The sequence below is a fragment of the Benincasa hispida genome, chromosome 3, assembly GCF_027475165.1.
Source record: "Benincasa hispida cultivar pf3 chromosome 3, pf3_genome.v1.1, whole genome shotgun sequence".
Taxonomy (NCBI): domain Eukaryota; kingdom Viridiplantae; phylum Streptophyta; class Magnoliopsida; order Cucurbitales; family Cucurbitaceae; genus Benincasa; species Benincasa hispida.
The window spans coordinates 41,066,934-41,085,436 of record NC_143480.1 but is presented as its reverse complement, the minus strand read 5'-3'; the positions used below and the strand labels follow the sequence as shown (position 1 = coordinate 41,085,436).

Here is an 18,503-nt window from a genome sequence, read left to right as displayed (position 1 = left end):
TTAGTCGAAATTATAGGTATTGATCTATACTCTATAAAAGAAACTACTAGAGATACATAAATTATACTTTTTTTTTCCTTGAAATTTAGGTTAAGTTGCATTTAGGTTAACCGTTAAAAAGTCGAATTACGAAAACACCCCAGAGATGACTTGAAGGTCATAATTAGAACCATCAAAACGGCAAATCCTATTATTAAGCACATCCCAACAATTTTCCCCACCAAAATTCATCGTCTCTTCTTCAAATTAAAATTATCCCAACTAATTAAAACTAAAAAATATATATAAATATATTATTTTGTATGAAAATTAGACTAAATTATAGGTCAACCCTTGTTAAGAAACAACAAGGCCGTTCGTGGCTTCCCATTACTTTTTTTTTCTTTTTTTTCTGCCTTTTTAAATGTTAAAGATCCAATAATTAAATTTGGTTTATTTGTGTTCCTAGTTCTTGGGAGAGAAAAAAATTCTCTCAAGGGATTTGGATTTCGGGTTAGAGATGTTTGGAGATTTGATCACACGATGCCTCTTGTAAGTACACAAAAATTTTCATCTTAATTAATTAATAATGGTTTAAATTTCTTCTTATTTTGCACAAAAATATGATTAATTTGTGAATTTTAATTTTGTTTAAGGATGGTTTTTGGGTATGCATATCCAGCATTTGAATGTTACAAAACATTAGAGAAGAGTAGTCGAAGTCTTGATGTTGAATCACTACGTTTTTGGTGCAAATATTGGTAATTTTTATAATTAATTAGTATTAATTAAGGGTGTTTTTCCATTAATTTTTCTTACTTCTTGTATTTAAAGATCATAATTTTGAGGGTTTTTTTTCTTTTTTGCAGGATTCTTGTGGCTATTTTTACATTTTTTGAAAGGATTGCTGATGTTTTAATAGCTTGGTATGTTGTTATTGGGTTTGATTTCTTTAATTTCTTTTAATTCTTCAATGGCTTAAATGCTTTTATTATGATCTTTTTTTCTTTTTTCTTTATAAATTATTGTGAAAGGCTCCCTTTGTATGGTGAAATGAAGCTGGTTTTTCTTGTCTACTTATGGCATCCCAAAACCAAGGTAATTAAGTAATTTAAAACTTTGATTACTCTTTAATTAGGTAAGATTGAAAACAATAATTTAAAAATATTAAAAGAATTACATATTTATCTCTATCAAATCATGTCAAATTCACGAGTAAAATAAGATCAACGTTATGTTTTTAATTATTTTGGATAATTAAGTTTATTCGATTTGAGAACAAGAAGTATGACGAATATGTTATAATAAAGAGATAGAATTTGAAAGTTGGGTGGAATTTGATTTGAGGTATCGAATGTGGGTACGTGTCAAAATTTCTTGTCGAATTAAGGACATTGTTTTATAATCTCTAATGATGTTTGTTGTTTAAAAAAGAAAATTGTAAAATTGAGTTTGGAAATTAAATAAATGTAGGGAAGTGGGCATGTGTATGGAACAATGTTGCAGCCATATTTGGTGAAGAATGAAGCAGAAATAGAAAGAATGATGGTGGAAATGAAAGTGAGAGCTTGGGATTTGAGTTATCTATTTTGGACAAACTTTTCAGAAATGGCACATTCTGGCTTCCTTAAAGTCCTCAAATGTGCTGCTGATTTCCAATCTACTAAGTTTAAGAACTCACCCTTCCAACTTCAGGTATTCCTTCCCTCTTTTGTTTACTTCAATATTACGTAAAGTAAGGATCGAATCATTAACCTTTGAAACCGTAACTGATATCTGGAATATACATGTGTTGTGGAGTGGACAGATTTGAATTTCTGATTTTTTTCCTTACTATATATGTTAACTAGTTGAGTCATGTTTAGGTTTACACTTATAAAGGTATTCATTCATTAATTGTACATAAAGATTAATATATTGATATTGATAAAATATCAATATTAATAGATATTTTTGTAAGCTAGATAAATTATAAAAATTATTTAAATTAACATGTCCCATGTTTCAAAAAGGATGATGGGTTAAATTAGTTGTTTGTTTATTCTCAAACTATGTTATTAGTATTCCTCTTCAGATTGAGCTAAATAAATAAGATGTTTTATGTTTTATTATATTTATAAAAGATGTTGGAGATACCTATTGATCTTTAATATCAATGTCGAACCCTTAGTTTACGATATATTAACAAATATATTCATAAGTTGATTGATATTTTAATATTGGTTTTACATATATAAAATATGGCATGAATCATTATGATGATAAATTTTAGAGTAATTACAATGAGAATTAAAAAAAAAAAAAAAAAAAAAAGATTAAAAATATAGGCATGAAACTAAACTGACTAGGACCCTGGATGCATAGAAATAAAAGGTTAAATTGTAAATTTGGTTCTCGTGATATAGAAAAAGTTATAATTTAGTTAGTCTCTATAATATAGAAACTATTGATAAAGGTTCTTATCAAATCCATAAAAATTAAACTCTAACTTTTTCCAAACCATAAGTACTAAATTTACGAGTCAACCTAAATAAAACAATAGACTTGAAATTTAACATTTTTAATTGATATGGAATTGAAAATATAAATTTGAATTATTGAAAACCTAAAAGGGAAAATCCAACTTATTTTTTTAGTTTAACAATTACTAAAAAAAAAAAATCAAATTTTAAAATGATAATTGATATTTTTATCTACTAAAATATGTTCGGATTGACAATTACGCGAAGGGTATGTTTGTTGGTAATGACTGTGATTTACCATTTATAACCCTAGAAGTTGATTGTGTGAATGTGGTGATGCCTAGTCTAGAAATAACTTTTCTGTTTAGAATATTGAAGAATTGATTCTTAGCTGGATTAGGATTACATACCATATTTGGATTTAATTCTCTACTTTCTATACATCACCCACCCCAATGAGGAGGTTTCAATTTTTAAATTTTCTTTTATTCAAAAATATATATATCATTCATTAGTCACATTCTTGTTAATTAGTATATATGGTAAATGATTTTTTTAAACTCAAAATAGTATTTTAAATGTTTTTTTTAATGAATTAAATTCACTAAATCATTTACTACAGAATAATACAAGATTGTTACTAAAAAACAATAGCTTCTTTTTCGAATGAGTTTGACACATGGAAGTATTTGAAAATTCCCCTAAAATAACTTTTTTTTTTTTAGATTATTTTCAAAAATAGAAAAATATATCAAAATATTTATAAAATATAGGAAAATCATAATCTAGTAATAATGTTGTCTATATTAGTGTGTCTATCAATATCTATTATCAATAGATTCTGAAATTTTACTATATTTTATAAATATTTTCAACAATTTTGTCATTAAAATAATTTTCTTTTTTTTTTTTGTAGTTATATATTGGATGAGAGATTAAAATTTTTAACCTCTTAGTCGATGATATATATACTAAGTTATGTTGGCTATTTTAGAAGTAGGCCTAGTTAAACTCAAATTGAACTTATTTTTAGATTAGTGATTCCTCCATTTGTAATTTACCTTTAAAAAACATTCTTAAGTTCTTAAGTTATAGTTACACTTTTTGATTAAAAAATGTAACTTCAAAAATATGTTAGAAAATAACATATAACTGAATTGTATAAAATTCATATATTATATTATTTTACTTGAATTAATTTTAAATAGAAATCGAATCTTTAATGTAGAAGCTATAGGATGTTATTTATGTTGAAGATTTTGGCATGTGTTAGAAAAAATTTATGCTTACGAAAAATTTTAATAACATATTTACTAGAATAGCGCCAAAATAGTACTAAAATTAATAATAATAGCGCCAAAATATAGAGAATCAACCACGTGGCACAAAATTAATGGTTGATTTTATTATTGCGGTCGATAAATATTGTGCCCTAATTTGCGAATTACGATTTAACCTTTTTTTTAAAAAATTTTAATAAATTCTAAGCGTTCAAATTGAACACAATTAGGATTCATCGTGATTGAAAGCCTTCACTCATTTCAGTATCATCGCCATTAATGGCAATTTATTATAGCGCCATTCCCATGACTAATTCTTCACATTTTCTCTAATTATTCTCACTTTAATTACAGAGAAACGATCAGCAACAGCAACCGCCGATAACGTCACCACCGCCACCGAACAAATTGCCGTCGTTTTCCGCCCGATCCGCCGATCAGACAAACGATTCTCCGAGAGCCGCACCGCAGTTCATCGTCGGAATCAGCCGCGTCGATTCGGAGACGGCGGAAGTAGATGACGGCCAATCCTCGGACTTCTGCGAGACAGAGAGTTTTGTTAATGAAGAAGATAAACCTGCATCTCCTTATCCTCCAGGGGCTCGAGCTCGCTTAAGGCGAATTAAACCACAATCATAGAGGTTTGTAATTGTGAGAAAGCTGTACAAAAAAAATGAAGATCGATCGAATTCGGAGTGAAATTTAATTGTTTGTTGCGAAATTATTCGAATGTTGAAATTGAATGTGTTTCTATGAATGAATGTACTTGGAAAATCATTTCTCCTTAGGGATTGGATTGCAAACTTGTGTATGAAATTGAGAATAATAAGCAATTTATACAGCGGAATCAAATCGATCTAGGTCAATTACAGCGGCTGAAGTCGTCGTCGTCGTCGTCGTCGTCAATACGCCAATCCAAAATTCGAGAAAACGACGTCGTCACAAGCAAATGCAGAACCGAAAGACTCGGATTATAGCCGGAATGATAGTGCCTCTAATGAATCCGAGACAACCGTAGATCGGATTTGCAGTAGAGAAACGGAGCCAGAAACGGTGGAAGAAGTTGGGGCCGGCGGAATAGGAAGAAGCGGACATAGGTTGGAGATAGGCCCAAGCGGCTTGCTTAACGAGGCGGTTGCGGATGGAGATTTCATAGCCGGAGTTAGCAGGGGAAGCGGCGGTGGGAGAGTTGACGGCGGCGGAGGCGGAGGGAAGGATGTCCTTGAGAGAGGTGTAGGATTGAGAAGAGGACTTGAAGGAGAGGAGCCTCAAGTTAATTGGAGATGGCGGTGGAGGAGGGGAAACGCCGGAAACGGTGCCGTTTGGCGGAGGCATGGGGGAGGAGGGAATAAAGGCTCTGTGGCGGAGATTTGAGAGTGACGGCGACGGCGGTGGGTAGGTTATTTGGGCGGCGGATTTGGCCATGGAATGTACGAAAAGGCTTTGAGAGAGAGAGAAATAGTCAGAGGAAAAGGGAAAAGAGAAACGTTGAGGCAAAACAAAACTCGGCAACTTCTTCCTTTACAATTATTTTGCTCAACCTTCTCTCTTTCTTACGTGTTTTCCGCTTCTTTTTTATTTTTTATTTTCTTTAAACAATTATGCATCTAATTTTATTTATTTATTTATCAAATTTAAATGACCAAAATACGACCTGTTTAGGTCATTTTGTTTTTTAAAATTAAGTATATCTACATTACTCCTAATTTTAAATTTTTTTTTATTATTTACTTTTTATCGATAATTTAAAAAACTATACTACATTTTGAAAATTTAAAAGAGTAGGTTTTCAAAATGTTGTTTTTATTTTTAGAATTTAACTAAGAATTAATTAAGAAATATGCAAATCATTGTAAAAAAAAATTACATGAAATAGGCTTAATTTTTAAAAACAAAAAATCAAAAATCAAATGGTTACCAAACAAAACCTTAGTTTTCTACTTTAATTTAGTTTTTGAATTATTTTATGTAAGAATTTAGTACTTCGAAATATTCATTTTGGTCACTATGCTTACAATTTTGGTTCATTTTGGTCCCATTACTTTCAAAATGTTCATTTTGATCTTTCGACTTATTTTTGTACTTGAACTTTAAAAAAATGACCGTTTTGGTCCCTTGAAATTAAAATAAAAAATGAAAATGAAGACTCGATCAAATTTTAAAAATACAATACAAGAACGAAATTGAATATTTTAAAAGTACAGAGACCAAAATAAACTAAGACTGCATGGACCAAAATGAACATATGAAAGTATAGAGACCAAAATAAACCAAAGCCAAGAGTATGATGATCAAAATAGTATTTAAACCCAAAATTTGTAACTCGTTAATTCTTATTGTGAAAATTATTGTCAAGATTTAATGAAATATATGGATTTCTTTTTTTGCAATTAAAAATTCTTATATAGATATAAATAAACTAATTAGGAATCCAATATGTTTATAAACTATAGAATCTAAATCATTAAATAACACAAATTAGCATTTAATTTTAAGAAATTTAATTACAGTATAAATTAAATTATTACAAATTTAAAAATTTATGGATTAAATTTTTACATACTAAAATATGTAATTGTTATAAAATTGAAAATATAAATACTAAATTATTACCTATCAAAATTTGATGACTAAATTATTATAATCAAAGATCGATAATTAAATGTGATTTTTTATTTAAAAATTATATTAACGTAAAGTCACTTTTTATATTTAAAAACACTCCACCAAAAAAATGCGTTTTTTAAAATTTGAAAAATAATTTCATATTGTCTCTAGATTTAAACCATTTTCTAATTAATGTTTTTTGTCTTGCTTAGACCAAGTGACTTGCTTCCCACTATCTACAATTAATGTTATAAAATAATGGTACTACAAACAAAATCTTACAAAGATAATGACCTTATGGTATTCATTAATTTTATATATTTTCATTAGAAGTTCAAATTTGTTAGGAAACTTATCTCTAGAGAGTAGATGAAAAAGTATTTGCAAAACTATTAGAACTTGCTTCTTCCTATTGATCTGTGATTTGTGGGTTCCACTTCAATTTAAAAAGTTTAAGTTTGTTAGTACTTCTTAGACAGGCTCAAAAATGACAAAATATATTTTGTAAAAAATTTATTAATTCTTGATTTGTGGGTTCCATGACTTTGGAGAACTAAGATTGTTTTTTTTATATATAGAAGTAAAATTTTTATTTCCATTTTTTAATTTGTGATTTCTTTTTAATAAAGATGTTTTTAAATATAAGAAATGAGTATCTTACTTATAAATATAACAAAATGTCACTATCTAGACAATAACATTTTGCTATATTGAAAAATATTTCCAACAATTTTATCATTTAAAACAATTACTCTAATTCTTTTTCATTCAAATGGATTACTATTACAATTTCAGTATATTTTCAAATTTTTAAAGGAAAAAACTAGTTTTCATTTAATGCTTTTTCATTCATATCTTTAGCTAGATTTAGTTTCGAACATAATAAAGATATATTTGCAAATATCAATCTACTTTTTCTGAACTTTGAATGTTGTATCAATTTAAATCATAAACTAATAATTGTCTTAAACTTTGATAGTTATATTAATTTAAATCCTAAACTAATAATTGTATTAAATTAAACCTCAAATTTTTATAAATGTTTCAATTTAAACCTTGGATTTTCATAATTATATCAACTTAAACCCTCTATTATGTTTCAATGAGGTACAATTATGAAAGTTCAAAGTTTAAATTGTAGTACTTATAAAAGTTTGAGGTTTAAATTACAATTACTAGTTTGAAATTTAAATTGATACAACTCTTACAATCTCTAAAGTTTAATGTTTAGATTAATACAATTCTTAATTTAGAGTTTAAATTAATACAACCTCCAAAATTTAGGAGTATAAATTAATATTTGCACCAGATATAAATAAGAATTGCAATTGCATAGGTAAGTAAGTCTTTTTCTGCATGAATGAGAATGGATTTAATTGATCAAATTAGAAATGTTTGAGATTCCTCCATAAATATGAAATGTTTATAAAAATTTAGTTCCTAATAGAGCCATTAAAGAAATGTCTAAAACAATTAATAGAGATTGTATGTGATTGAAGTCGAGACTTGAAGCAAAGATGAAGACAAATATTTGCTTAAAGATTAATAAGATTTTGAAGTTTTTTTTAGAGTTAATTAAGTCTTCTATTTACTTCACCTACATTTTTGGTTTATGCTTAAAGTCTTGGGCCAAGTACCTGTTTAGTTTCCTTAAAAATTAAAAGGGAAAATTTTGGGGTTTAAAATAATTAGAATATCTAGATTTGTTGTTGGGATTGGCAACACTTACCTACTTTTAAATTGTGATTAAATTTTGTGATGTTGACTTGATTTACCTATAGGCTTATAAACTAGCTAATAGTAATACAATATGATTGATTAATGATAAAAGAGAAATAGACCTGACAAAGAATTATCTACTATCAATTGAGGGAAAAAAAATTATCCTTGTCAACCTAAATAATATCAATTTAAAAAAAAAAAATAAAAAAAAAAATAAAAAAAGCAAGAAAAGAAAAGAAAAAAGTATCTAAGAATTTAAAAGTTATTATGTAAATATATAAGGAAAGAAATAGGCTAAGAAGATATCATTTTAGTTCCTATATTTCAAATTCCATTCCAGGTTAGTCTTATATTTTTTATTGTCCAAATTTAGTCGCTAGTCTTGGAATAAATCTTAAACTTGATTTTTCAAAGATAATTTTTGTCAAAATTTGTTAAAATAATAATTATAATTTTCATCCATGAAAGAAAAATATTTTTAAAATTTATAAAGGGAGCCCTAAAAGAGGCTAATTTGTTGCCAATTTGTTCTTTTTGTTATTAAATAAAAATTAAAAAAAAAATCAATAACAGACTACAAAGACTATTTTAAAGATTTATTGAAAAGAGAAGAATTAAATCTAAACATTTGTTTATAGAAATTAAAATGGAATAAAGCTGAAAGTACCGAGTTAAAGCCAAAGGGCAAATTCATACATCAAACAAGGTTATGCAAAGCTAAAATATTAGTATACATGACAATTGGGCATTTTCAAAATCAGATACATTTTCTTTTAGTTCATTTTAGAAACTAAATCAAGTCAACATTTTTCTTCCATTTTAATGATTTTGCAAAATATATATCCATACCTACACATTATTTAGGGTGTCAATGCAAGGATAACTTAATGAAAAAAAATGAAATTAATTTATAATAAATGTTAGATAAATTAGGGGGAAATGATGAAAAAGTATTTTAAAATATTTAAACAAAAAGTTTAACAATTATATATATATATTAAAAAAAATGAAAGCTTACGGTGGTCCAAAGCCAAACCCACCGTAGTCCAATCAGAAATACTTTGACCAACTGGAGTCAGATCTCCACCGAAAACTATATACCATACTAAAAGAGTTTAAATGACATAAAGTTGAGAGATCCCTTTTAAATTTTCATTACAGTATAGTTGAAGTTTAGATGTAAGCAAGTGGGCTCAGTTCTTAAAATCAGACTAAATCAAACCAACCAAATTTGACCAAATAAAACCCAATTTTTCATCTATCAAATTCATAGTTATCTGTTACTTTTGACATGTTTAGCCTATTTTGAATGGGTCAAAATCACTTTTTGTCATGTTGAAAATCAATCTAAACATGTTTGAATCGTTCAAAATCAATTTTAATGTATAAAATAAGACATTAAATTGATTTTAAATGATTAAAAGCATGTAGGAGAGTAACAGTTAAGGAGTTCTATAGTAATCTTATGGTTTCCATAATCCTTGATTAACAACAAACAGTTAACTTAAAAGCAAATTTTAAGCCATGGTCACAAAATTTCAATTTAAATCAAACTATTTCTTCCTCACATCGGATAAATATCTCAAACCCCTTAATTGTTAAGATGGATTTGAAACTGAAGATGAAAAGTTTTACCGATGCATTGAAGTTCTTGCCGGCCTGTTAATGTCTGGAAACCTATCTTACATGCTTCCGCCCATCTGCAACCTTACAAAAGTTTGTTTCTATTTCCTGAAATGATCCAACTTCATCAACAATCAAGAAGAATAGACTGTAGAGATTGAAGCACGAGCATATGGAAATACTAACCTCTAAACTTGCCGCCCGACTAGCTCTGAAAATTGTATTGTATACCATGCTTGGAAAATTTTCCCGATATATTACTTGGGCCATAAAATTACACTGTACAGTTGAGCGCGAGTTCTAGTCAAATTCAACTGATTGTTTGGCTACAAATCAACATCTTGTGGATTAATGAGGATGGGAACAGATCACTGATGAATTAAGGTGAGATCTGTTCCTTTGTCACCTCTGTCTTAAGTTAACATCAGACGGTGCTTCAGCTGTCTCTGAATGTGGACTTCCTGGTCTTGGCCTTTGGGCACTGACATCAGATATTAAAAAGTCATGAGGAACCATATCTGATTGATCCCATGCAATATCTGCTATAGCTAAAGTGAAAGAATTCAACTCTATAATCAATTCTTTCTATGATATTTTTTCTTATTTTTCAGATTTATTATAACAAAATGGTAATAGTAAGACAATTTAAAACAAGGATACAATCTGTTCTCCACATATCTGTAATGCTAACTTCAGCATCCGATAACAACCAGTAATCCGCATCATTCTGCAATAAAATAATAGAAGCATATAATAAGCAATCAACCATGATCTGAAATCGTGAATAATTGTTTTACCAAAGTCATTTACATAGATCACATACGCATAATTCATTATAGCTAAATGAAATAAAATGAGTACAGATAAGCGAAGTTTGTTTTTGGACATGTGTCCATATCCACTCTTTTCTCTCTTTTTTTCTGGAGAAGCATGTAGTCGTATATTTGACTTGCTTTTTTCTTTACATTTTTTTCTGAATATGAATATATTATATAAGAATGAGATGCTTACATCAACATCTGAAGGAATAATCTTCATCATTCCACCAGGAAACTCATTTGAACCATTAACATCACAGCTGCTGCTGTGTTGGGATAGATGAGCTTGAGGTTCAATTTCATTTCTACTACTCTCCCCAATGATTGCTTCTGTTGTTAGATGTTCATTTGATCCAGAACTGGAAGCATGTAGGAAGCTACTAGGTGGCTGGACCACATTCATCTCCTCAAACTTTTCCTCAAATTGACTAAGAACAAGAGAATTTGAATATGAAAAAATAATTAAATTCTTGTTTGCATAACAAAGGTTACAGTTACAAAATAAGAGAAACTGAAAAGACAGGAAATAGATATATGAACCATCATTAGTTAATTCTTAAAGGAAAGTATAGTCTATTATAAGAATCAGCCTTTATCAAAATTAACTCAATGATGTAGAGAAAAGGATACCTGACAAGATATACATCAATAGGACCCATCGTACTCCTAAGAACTATCCTATATCTTCTCTGTGGATAATCAACAGCCTAGCACGATGAAAATAAGAACATTCTTTCAGCTATCAGGAGGGGTTAAAAAAAGGATATTAAGCATAACAAATAGCTTTCTTAAAACTTGTTACTTCATCAGGATCAGGAACTTCCAATGTGGTTCCATGAGGAGCTTTAATTGCTATCAGTGTTTCATTCTGCCCAAAAAGAAGAGCTAGTTTAATTAAAACTTTTAGCAAGATTGTCATTTTATGAACTAAATGATTACTGTTTCATGTAAACGAATATTATCAAATGTATGAACAAACATTAAATGCAACTCTACGGTATTTTGATCATTCTAAAACCCTTTTTTACATCTAATACCAAAACTAAAATTCCATTCCATCATCATCATTATATTAAGAAACGTTAATTTGATTGAAATCAAAAAGACTATTTCAATACCAAACAGTAAACTTCAAGGAGTCTGAGACCTCGTCTCCCAGAAAGTTTCCAAAATCTGCCTACCTCACACGTACTTTCCCCTCAGCTATATAAGTCCATCTTGCATTTAGTTAGTCACATAGTCCCATCCAACCCCCAACACATTCTTGCTTACGACCTTCCCATGAGCTAATCTAACTTCCGTACTGCTCTCTTTTAAGCTTTTTTTTGCACAAATATGTATACTAAATTGGAGGCCTATCATGGTTCTGGGTAAGAAACATTGTCTTAGTCCAAAAAAAAAAAAAGGAAAAAAAAAAAGTCCAAAGATGAATTGGTAAAAGATGTTCTCCTCTACAGAAGGGAATGTTATGCTAAATCCTTTCAAATGATATAGGAGCGAGGATTTTGTGAGGCAGCTGTCTAGTTATAAAGACTAGGAAAAACATCAGCTCACTTTGCTGTTAAATTAGAAAGGTGGAACATCAACAAGGGATGGGCGAGTTGACAGCATCCCTTCATAAGGTGAATGTTAGAAGAACAAACTGAGTTCTTTAAGAAAATTGGAGATCACACCAAATATCTTTCTATAAAATGCCCACCATTGATCTCGAAATTGTTGGGGTGTTTCTAAATTCTAATTATTCAAATTTTCCCTGATGTAATGTAAGCATCCCTCTTCTTCTCACTGCTTTATCTTACATCTTCCATGAAACAACCCATGCATGAGGGGAACCGAAGTCATCTTCCACCTTTACCTCAACTGGTTGGCTTATAAACCAAACTAGACTTCATCTAACCCGAGAATATCTAGAATTGACAAATTTAAACACAATCTTAAAAATCACCAAAACATACATTTTGTTCATTTAACCATTATACCAATTCATGGAGGTCTACATATATGAGTTGCACATGCACTCCATAAATCATATTAAGATACTTTGATTGAGGAGAATAATAGAATGTTTAGGGATCAAGAGAGAGCTTGGAAGAGGTTGTAGTTGTTAGCTAAGTATTACACTTCCATTTAGACTACGGTTACGGAAGTTGAACTTACCTGTTTGGTCTTATTACTTTGAACTGAAGGCCTTTTTTTGTAGGGTTAGCTGTTTGGCCTATCTTGTGGGCTGTCCTTTTGTGTGCCCTTCTGTATTCTTTCATTTTATTTCAATGAAAGCTTCATTTCTTTTTCTTCTTTTTTTTTTATTTATTTAAAAACAAAACAAAACAAACAAACAAACAAACAAACTTGGAATCTTGTCTTCCAAGTTGTATTGGTGTCTTAATTTACATCTCTTCCGTTATTTTCTTTCATTATTTTTCTTGGTGAAGTGACGTTGTCCTAGTTAGGATATAACTGGTGCATTTTGATTTGAAACCTGAAACATACAGACTCAATACTCAAAACCATGTGATCATACAAATAAGTGTTAAAATTAGAAGTAATGTTTAAGCTTAAATAAAGTATTTACAACAAATTCACCTGAAAGCAAGGCAAGTTTTTAATGTCTTCTTCTGTCACGAAGAGCCACCTACCATCATTGGAAACATATGCTATGTTGTTATTTTATTCATAAAGCGCCAAGTGGCAAATAGAACAGAAAGGAGGAGAAAAGAACTTTTACTTTTGGATATTTTCGTCTTCACTCAGATTCCTCAGTCTTTCCTGCATTGCTCTGCAAACATAATTATGAAATATGAGTTTATCATTTGTGATTCAAAATATAGAAATTAATAACTGATTAAATATGCAACCTTATCTTATCATCTAATCTACGCTCTTCAAAAGAAAGGTTTTCAACATCCACCTGCAGGAAACAAGGTCCACTCTCAAATTATGACTGTTATCCAGGATAGGTTCTAGATAGAGTCATTATTAGCTATTCCAGTACATAGTTGTATAAATAATTCTTACAAACAAAAATGCCAGGGTTTTAAAACCCAAAGGCATTAATCAAAGCTACAAACCTGTAACATTGAAGTATCACTATCCACATTTCCTGGAATTTGTTGACTAAATCCTCTGTACAAATATTGAAAAGATTCTAAGTAAATCATTTATTCTACTTCTTATCAAAATTTGTACTGAACAAACTAAATGAAAAAATTTGGACCAATACATCAATTGATACATTACTTCCAATATATGATGTTTTTCAGCTTCTTTTCTATGAGACCTATGCCTTCCAAAACATTTGTTATGTCATATATTCTCCTTTTCTGCACCTGTATCATGAATATATCATATTAGTCATCACTAGACATCACTACACAGAAAATCAAAGTTTAATGTATTTTTATTTTTTACCTGCAAAGTTTCTGCAGCTTTGTTCAAGTCAAGAATGCCATCCCTTGCTTGCTTAATCAAATTGATGAATTTTTTTGTCAGAAGACCTAAAATTTCAGAATACTTTCAAACACCACATATTTAACAAGAAGCTATCATATCGATGTAGCTTGGACAGAATGAAAAATATTCAATTGGCAAGAATTGCAAAGTTACCTAAAGAACTGTCATATCGACAGTTTCCAGCAGGAGTAAGGGGAGAATAAGTGCCTGTAATTAGAAAATTAATTATTTAATATTCATGCTCCTTCAATACTCATTAAAAAATTCTTTTAAAGATCGTTGGAGGGCATAAAAGGTAAACCATTACATCCCACAAAGAAAAACAGGATTCAAGATATTGATCAATGTTCAGCAACAGATTTTAAACAACAACAAAAATCAAAGTTACGGCTATCAACCAAAATATATTCAACATATAAATTTTCTCACTAGTGTCTGAGATAGGTGTTTGAGGCCCAGATGTAGTTTTCCTTGAAGTCTTTGACTTATTGTACACCCTTCCTCCTTTTACAGACATGGGTGTCTGAACAGAACTGAGGGCATCTTTTGAAGATCCCTGATCATGAATATAGTCATTCAATTCAACCATGTTGTTATACATGGCACCCTTCTGCTTTGGTTTCTGAAAAAAGATACCAAGGGGTCAACAATAATAGAATTTAGAAGCACGTAGAAAATTAGAAGATAATTTTCAAACACGGAAAAGAAGAAACGTCTGTGTTGAAAAAAAAAAAAAAAAGGTAAATTAAAGAAATTATTATTGAGAATTGAATCCTAAATTTAAGAAAACCGATTTGCCATGCTCATGATCTTTATAATCTTTTAAATCATACAACTATGTTGTATCTACTTGGCGTTAGTTTTCTATAGAAATGATTGGATTTACATCTATGCTTTAGTTCAGGTTATACCTACCACGGGATAAGTCTACCTATGAAATTAATTCTTAAGACGATTATTACCTCCATATACACAAAATTTCCCATGTATATAATTAATTGGAAAGCGAGAAAATAAGAATCCTTTATTTATTTGCAAAACTACAGCCACAACAATATGCATATGCCCTACAAAAACATTTGTGAGAATTCAGATGGACAGAGATGTACCTAAAGAAAGAATAATTAAAGGGAACGAACAGAACAGTATATGCACTTGAAATAGAAACAAAAAGATCAGTTCAGAATACATGTTCTCAGTAACTAGACATTTAAAAGGTCAGCGGGGGCATCCTTCCAGGATAAACTAAACTCCCAAAATGGGCCTCACGGGGTAAACCACAAAAGTTTAGCCTTTTGTATAATGGCTTTGGGTAAAGACTAAAGTTGATGTAGAACCTAAGGAACAAACCAAGGGTGTAAGTAAAATTGAACGCATTGAAAATGGCCAATCAAAGCTATAGTTCAAAGGGGTACCAAACAAATGTATGTTTGGAAGATGTTTCTTTCTTTCTTGTGTCCACAAAGGAGGCACTAATAAGTAGCAGCATCTAACGTTTTAAATGCCTGTCGTTACCGTTGGTATTGTTTCTCTCAAGAGGCAATATCAGACAAAACAAAATGTTCCAAACTCTGCAATCCCTAGAATCACGGCATCTAGGAGTCAAGTCAAGAGCTAAAGCAAATCCACTCAATAAACCCCTTGTCACTGAAATTACATCGAAAACAAAAATTCAACCCCTTTTCAACAACATTTCAGAAACTTCCAGTATTAGTGAGATTATAAGAAGCCAGTGCATGCAATCTCCAAAAAGAAACACAGCTTGTGATGACCAATTCAAGTGGCATCCCAAAATCTAACCGTCCACTTCCACATCAAACTTGAAGGAGCAGTCCCAGGAGCATTTAGCTAGGAATACGCAAGGGCTATTAGCCAAAGAATGAGAGCAACTACTAACATACCATCCAGAAGGATCACTGCCTGTTTACTAGAAATAATTTTGCATTAAATGATCTATTTTTTCTAATCGAATCTCTAAAGACATTTAGGAAGGAGAGAAGCATTCCATTTACTAAAAAATTGCCTGTTCCCTGTACCAAGCGTCCATCCTTCAAGGGACAAATAAACAACCTTTCAATTCACCAAGTGATAACTACCAATGAATCTCGCCCTCTTCAGACATGTTTGAAACATGCATTCTCAATTAGGACATATAAATTATTGTTAGTATACATTAACATCCAATCTATCCACAACACGTGAGACAAATTCTGTAATGATGCTTAAGGTACAAAACATAAAATGATTAGTTCTTGTAAAGCAATAGAGAAATTGGAGCTCACGAGAGGTTTAACAACGATGGAATCAGGTTGTTGATCAATAACATTGGAAGAACCGTCACCGAAGTGGTAATAATGACCCGGAGGAACAAACGGCGGCTTAGCGGAGTCAAAAGCAAGGTGGCGGTTGAGAGGCGGCAGGATCTGGGCAGTTTGGGACTGAGGCAGTGGCTCCGACCGGTTCGGAGCTCGAGAGCCGCCGCGCATGGAGGATCCAAAGGCCAGGAGGAATGGAAAAATATTGAAATTTACAGGAAATTATGAGGAGATGATGGAAGAAGGAAATGGGATGAAAGTTGAGAAGATGAGGAAGAAGAAGAGGAATAGGGTTGTGAGATCAAAGTGGAGATTAAGGGAATAGCATTTTGGTAGCCTTTTTTAGATGGGAGGAGGGAAATTTGTTTAGATGGATGTGGAGGGAAGAGTTGTGGAACAAAATCAACTTTTAACTATTTGTATTTTGGCCCATGGAACCCTTCCATTTTGCCTAAGGACCCCCAACTTACTTTTTCTTTTTCCTTTTTCCTTTTTCCTTTTTATCAAGCCCTATCGCAAGAGAAATAATAAAATATACAAATTTTGAACGTCCAGAGTTTAAATTCTTGTATTGTACTAAAAAAACATAAAAAGATCTAAGACACATATATATGAAAAGGCGTACAAATATCATTAAACATAGGATGACTTTTAAATATAGAAAAATGAACCAAAATATAGCAAAATTTTAGAATAGATGCTTATAAATACTGATAGATTTATATAGTGTAATAGACATTGTTAGAAGTCTATCAATGTCTACCATTGATAGTAGAGATGTCCACGGAGCGGGACGAGGTCGGGGATGCCATTTCTCATCCCCGTCCCCGCTCCCCATTTCATTCCCTCATCCCGTGAAATTCCCCATAGGGATCGAGGCGGGAATTCTCGCGAGGAATTCGCAGGGATCGGTTTTCCGTGGGGAATTTTTGCTAATTAATTAAAATTAGTAATGTGAACAAATTTTAATTAAATAATTAATTTTTTCATTAAATTGTTTATTATGGTTGGTTTTATATGACAATTTGAATTTAAAGATAAATTACTCAAATTTTGACTTAGAAAAGCTAATTAATTTTTTTTAGTATAAATAAATAAATATAAATCAAATTATTCACATATATAATTTAAATTTAAACATTCAAATTAAACATATTCATTGTCTTTTTCGATAAATAATCAAATTTTAAATTTAAATATAATATTTGTATAATAATAATAACAGCATAACATTAAATAACTATACTAGATAAATATGTAAAAATTAATCGAGACGGGAATGGAGAACGGGGCGGGGCCGGGGACGTTCTGGTCCCCGTTTAGCTCATGGGGAATTTTTTTCCCCATTTCCCGCCTAATCGGGGAATCCCCGCCCCGTCCTCATGGAGAAATTGGACATCTCTAATTGATAGTTATAAATTTTTGCTATATCTTGTAAATATTTTCAACAATTTTTACCATTTTAAATAATTTCCTTTAAAATATTATGATCAAAAAATAATGTTAATAAGAAAAATGTTACAGATATTATTATACATTGTAGTTTTTAGGTCCTAAATCAATTTATCGATCTACCTTTTTAAAAAATTCCAATGATTCTTAAAATAATTAAAAAAAAAAAAATAAGTCTTACGAAGTTTTAAGTTACAGAATACTAAATTGTTAAAAAATTGATATTACGCTAACCATATTATTACAAAGTAAAATAGTTTAGAAAACTAAAATCATGTTTACACAGGAAATGGATATAAATCAATCTCAATTTGGTTTGTGGAATTTATCAGATTACTTTAACTTTTGTTTACACGTCCATCCGTAATCGTAACTAAAAGCGAGATCCACTGTACCATCCGTAATGAAATCTTGTAATCTAATTGAGCTTGGGAAGATCCTCAATCCAATTTCGCTTGAATATGCAGTGGGACCCACATATTTTGTAAGAATATATTTCTCTCAAATTTCGTCATTTACCTTTTGAAATGAGGAGATACCGCTATACAGATGGAAGTATCAATAGCAATTTTGGCCGCTTTAACAATTTTATATCCCTCTTTATTTGTCTTATCGATTATTATGGTGAAGTCGATAATGGTTAAGATACCAATGGTTTTATCGATTTTATTTTGTTTGATCAGTCCAAACGTTGAAATTTTAAATTATTGTTATAACTACATTCATGCTTCAGTTATCGATCTACCCCTATAATGTTTCGTCGATAGGAAAACTATATCGTATGACGTGGTTGTC

The 18,503-nt window shown here is 30.4% G+C and overlaps 3 protein-coding genes across 6 annotated transcripts; 1 reads left to right on the top strand and 2 right to left on the bottom strand.

Annotated features, from left to right (window-relative positions):
• The first annotated feature begins 462 nt into the window (after window positions 1-462).
• Window positions 463-4,478, top strand: LOC120074290 (putative HVA22-like protein g). Its single transcript, XM_039027373.2, has 6 exons — window positions 463-531; window positions 636-740; window positions 849-905; window positions 1,014-1,077; window positions 1,453-1,674; window positions 4,076-4,478. Exons 1-6 carry the CDS (start codon window positions 500-502, stop codon window positions 4,358-4,360), a joined length of 765 nt encoding a protein of 254 aa, XP_038883301.1. The 5' UTR covers window positions 463-499; the 3' UTR covers window positions 4,361-4,478.
• Window positions 3,961-5,282, bottom strand: LOC120074291 (uncharacterized). Of its 2 annotated transcripts, none has more exons than XM_090311802.1 (2): window positions 4,562-5,282; window positions 3,961-4,260 (listed from the first exon to the last, which is right to left on the bottom strand). In XM_090311802.1, the coding sequence occupies exon 1, from the start codon at window positions 5,144-5,146 to the stop codon at window positions 4,661-4,663; it is 486 nt and encodes a 161-aa protein (XP_090167928.1). In that variant the 5' UTR covers window positions 5,147-5,282; the 3' UTR covers window positions 3,961-4,260; window positions 4,562-4,660. The 2 variants fall into 2 exon arrangements, with proteins under 2 accessions (XP_090167928.1, XP_090167929.1); XM_090311803.1 differs by having other exon boundaries at window positions 4,592-5,282.
• On the bottom strand, window positions 3,961-16,700 carry LOC120074289 (transcription factor E2FA). Of its 3 annotated transcripts, XM_039027371.2 has the most exons (16): window positions 16,224-16,647; window positions 14,371-14,563; window positions 14,095-14,148; window positions 13,900-13,985; window positions 13,729-13,817; window positions 13,560-13,614; window positions 13,347-13,399; window positions 13,217-13,267; window positions 13,075-13,123; window positions 11,294-11,359; window positions 11,122-11,198; window positions 10,685-10,919; window positions 10,334-10,400; window positions 9,860-10,215; window positions 9,686-9,781; window positions 3,961-4,260 (listed from the first exon to the last, which is right to left on the bottom strand). In XM_039027371.2, the coding sequence occupies exons 1-14, from the start codon at window positions 16,425-16,427 to the stop codon at window positions 10,076-10,078; spliced, it is 1,419 nt and encodes a 472-aa protein (XP_038883299.1). In that variant the 5' UTR covers window positions 16,428-16,647; the 3' UTR covers window positions 3,961-4,260; window positions 9,686-9,781; window positions 9,860-10,075. The 3 variants fall into 3 exon arrangements, with proteins under 3 accessions (XP_038883299.1, XP_090167927.1, XP_038883300.1); XM_090311801.1 differs by lacking the exon at window positions 3,961-4,260 and having other exon boundaries at window positions 9,501-9,781; window positions 16,224-16,700; XM_039027372.2 differs by lacking the exon at window positions 3,961-4,260 and having other exon boundaries at window positions 9,501-9,781; window positions 9,860-10,212.
• Window positions 16,701-18,503: the final 1,803 nt, after the last annotated feature.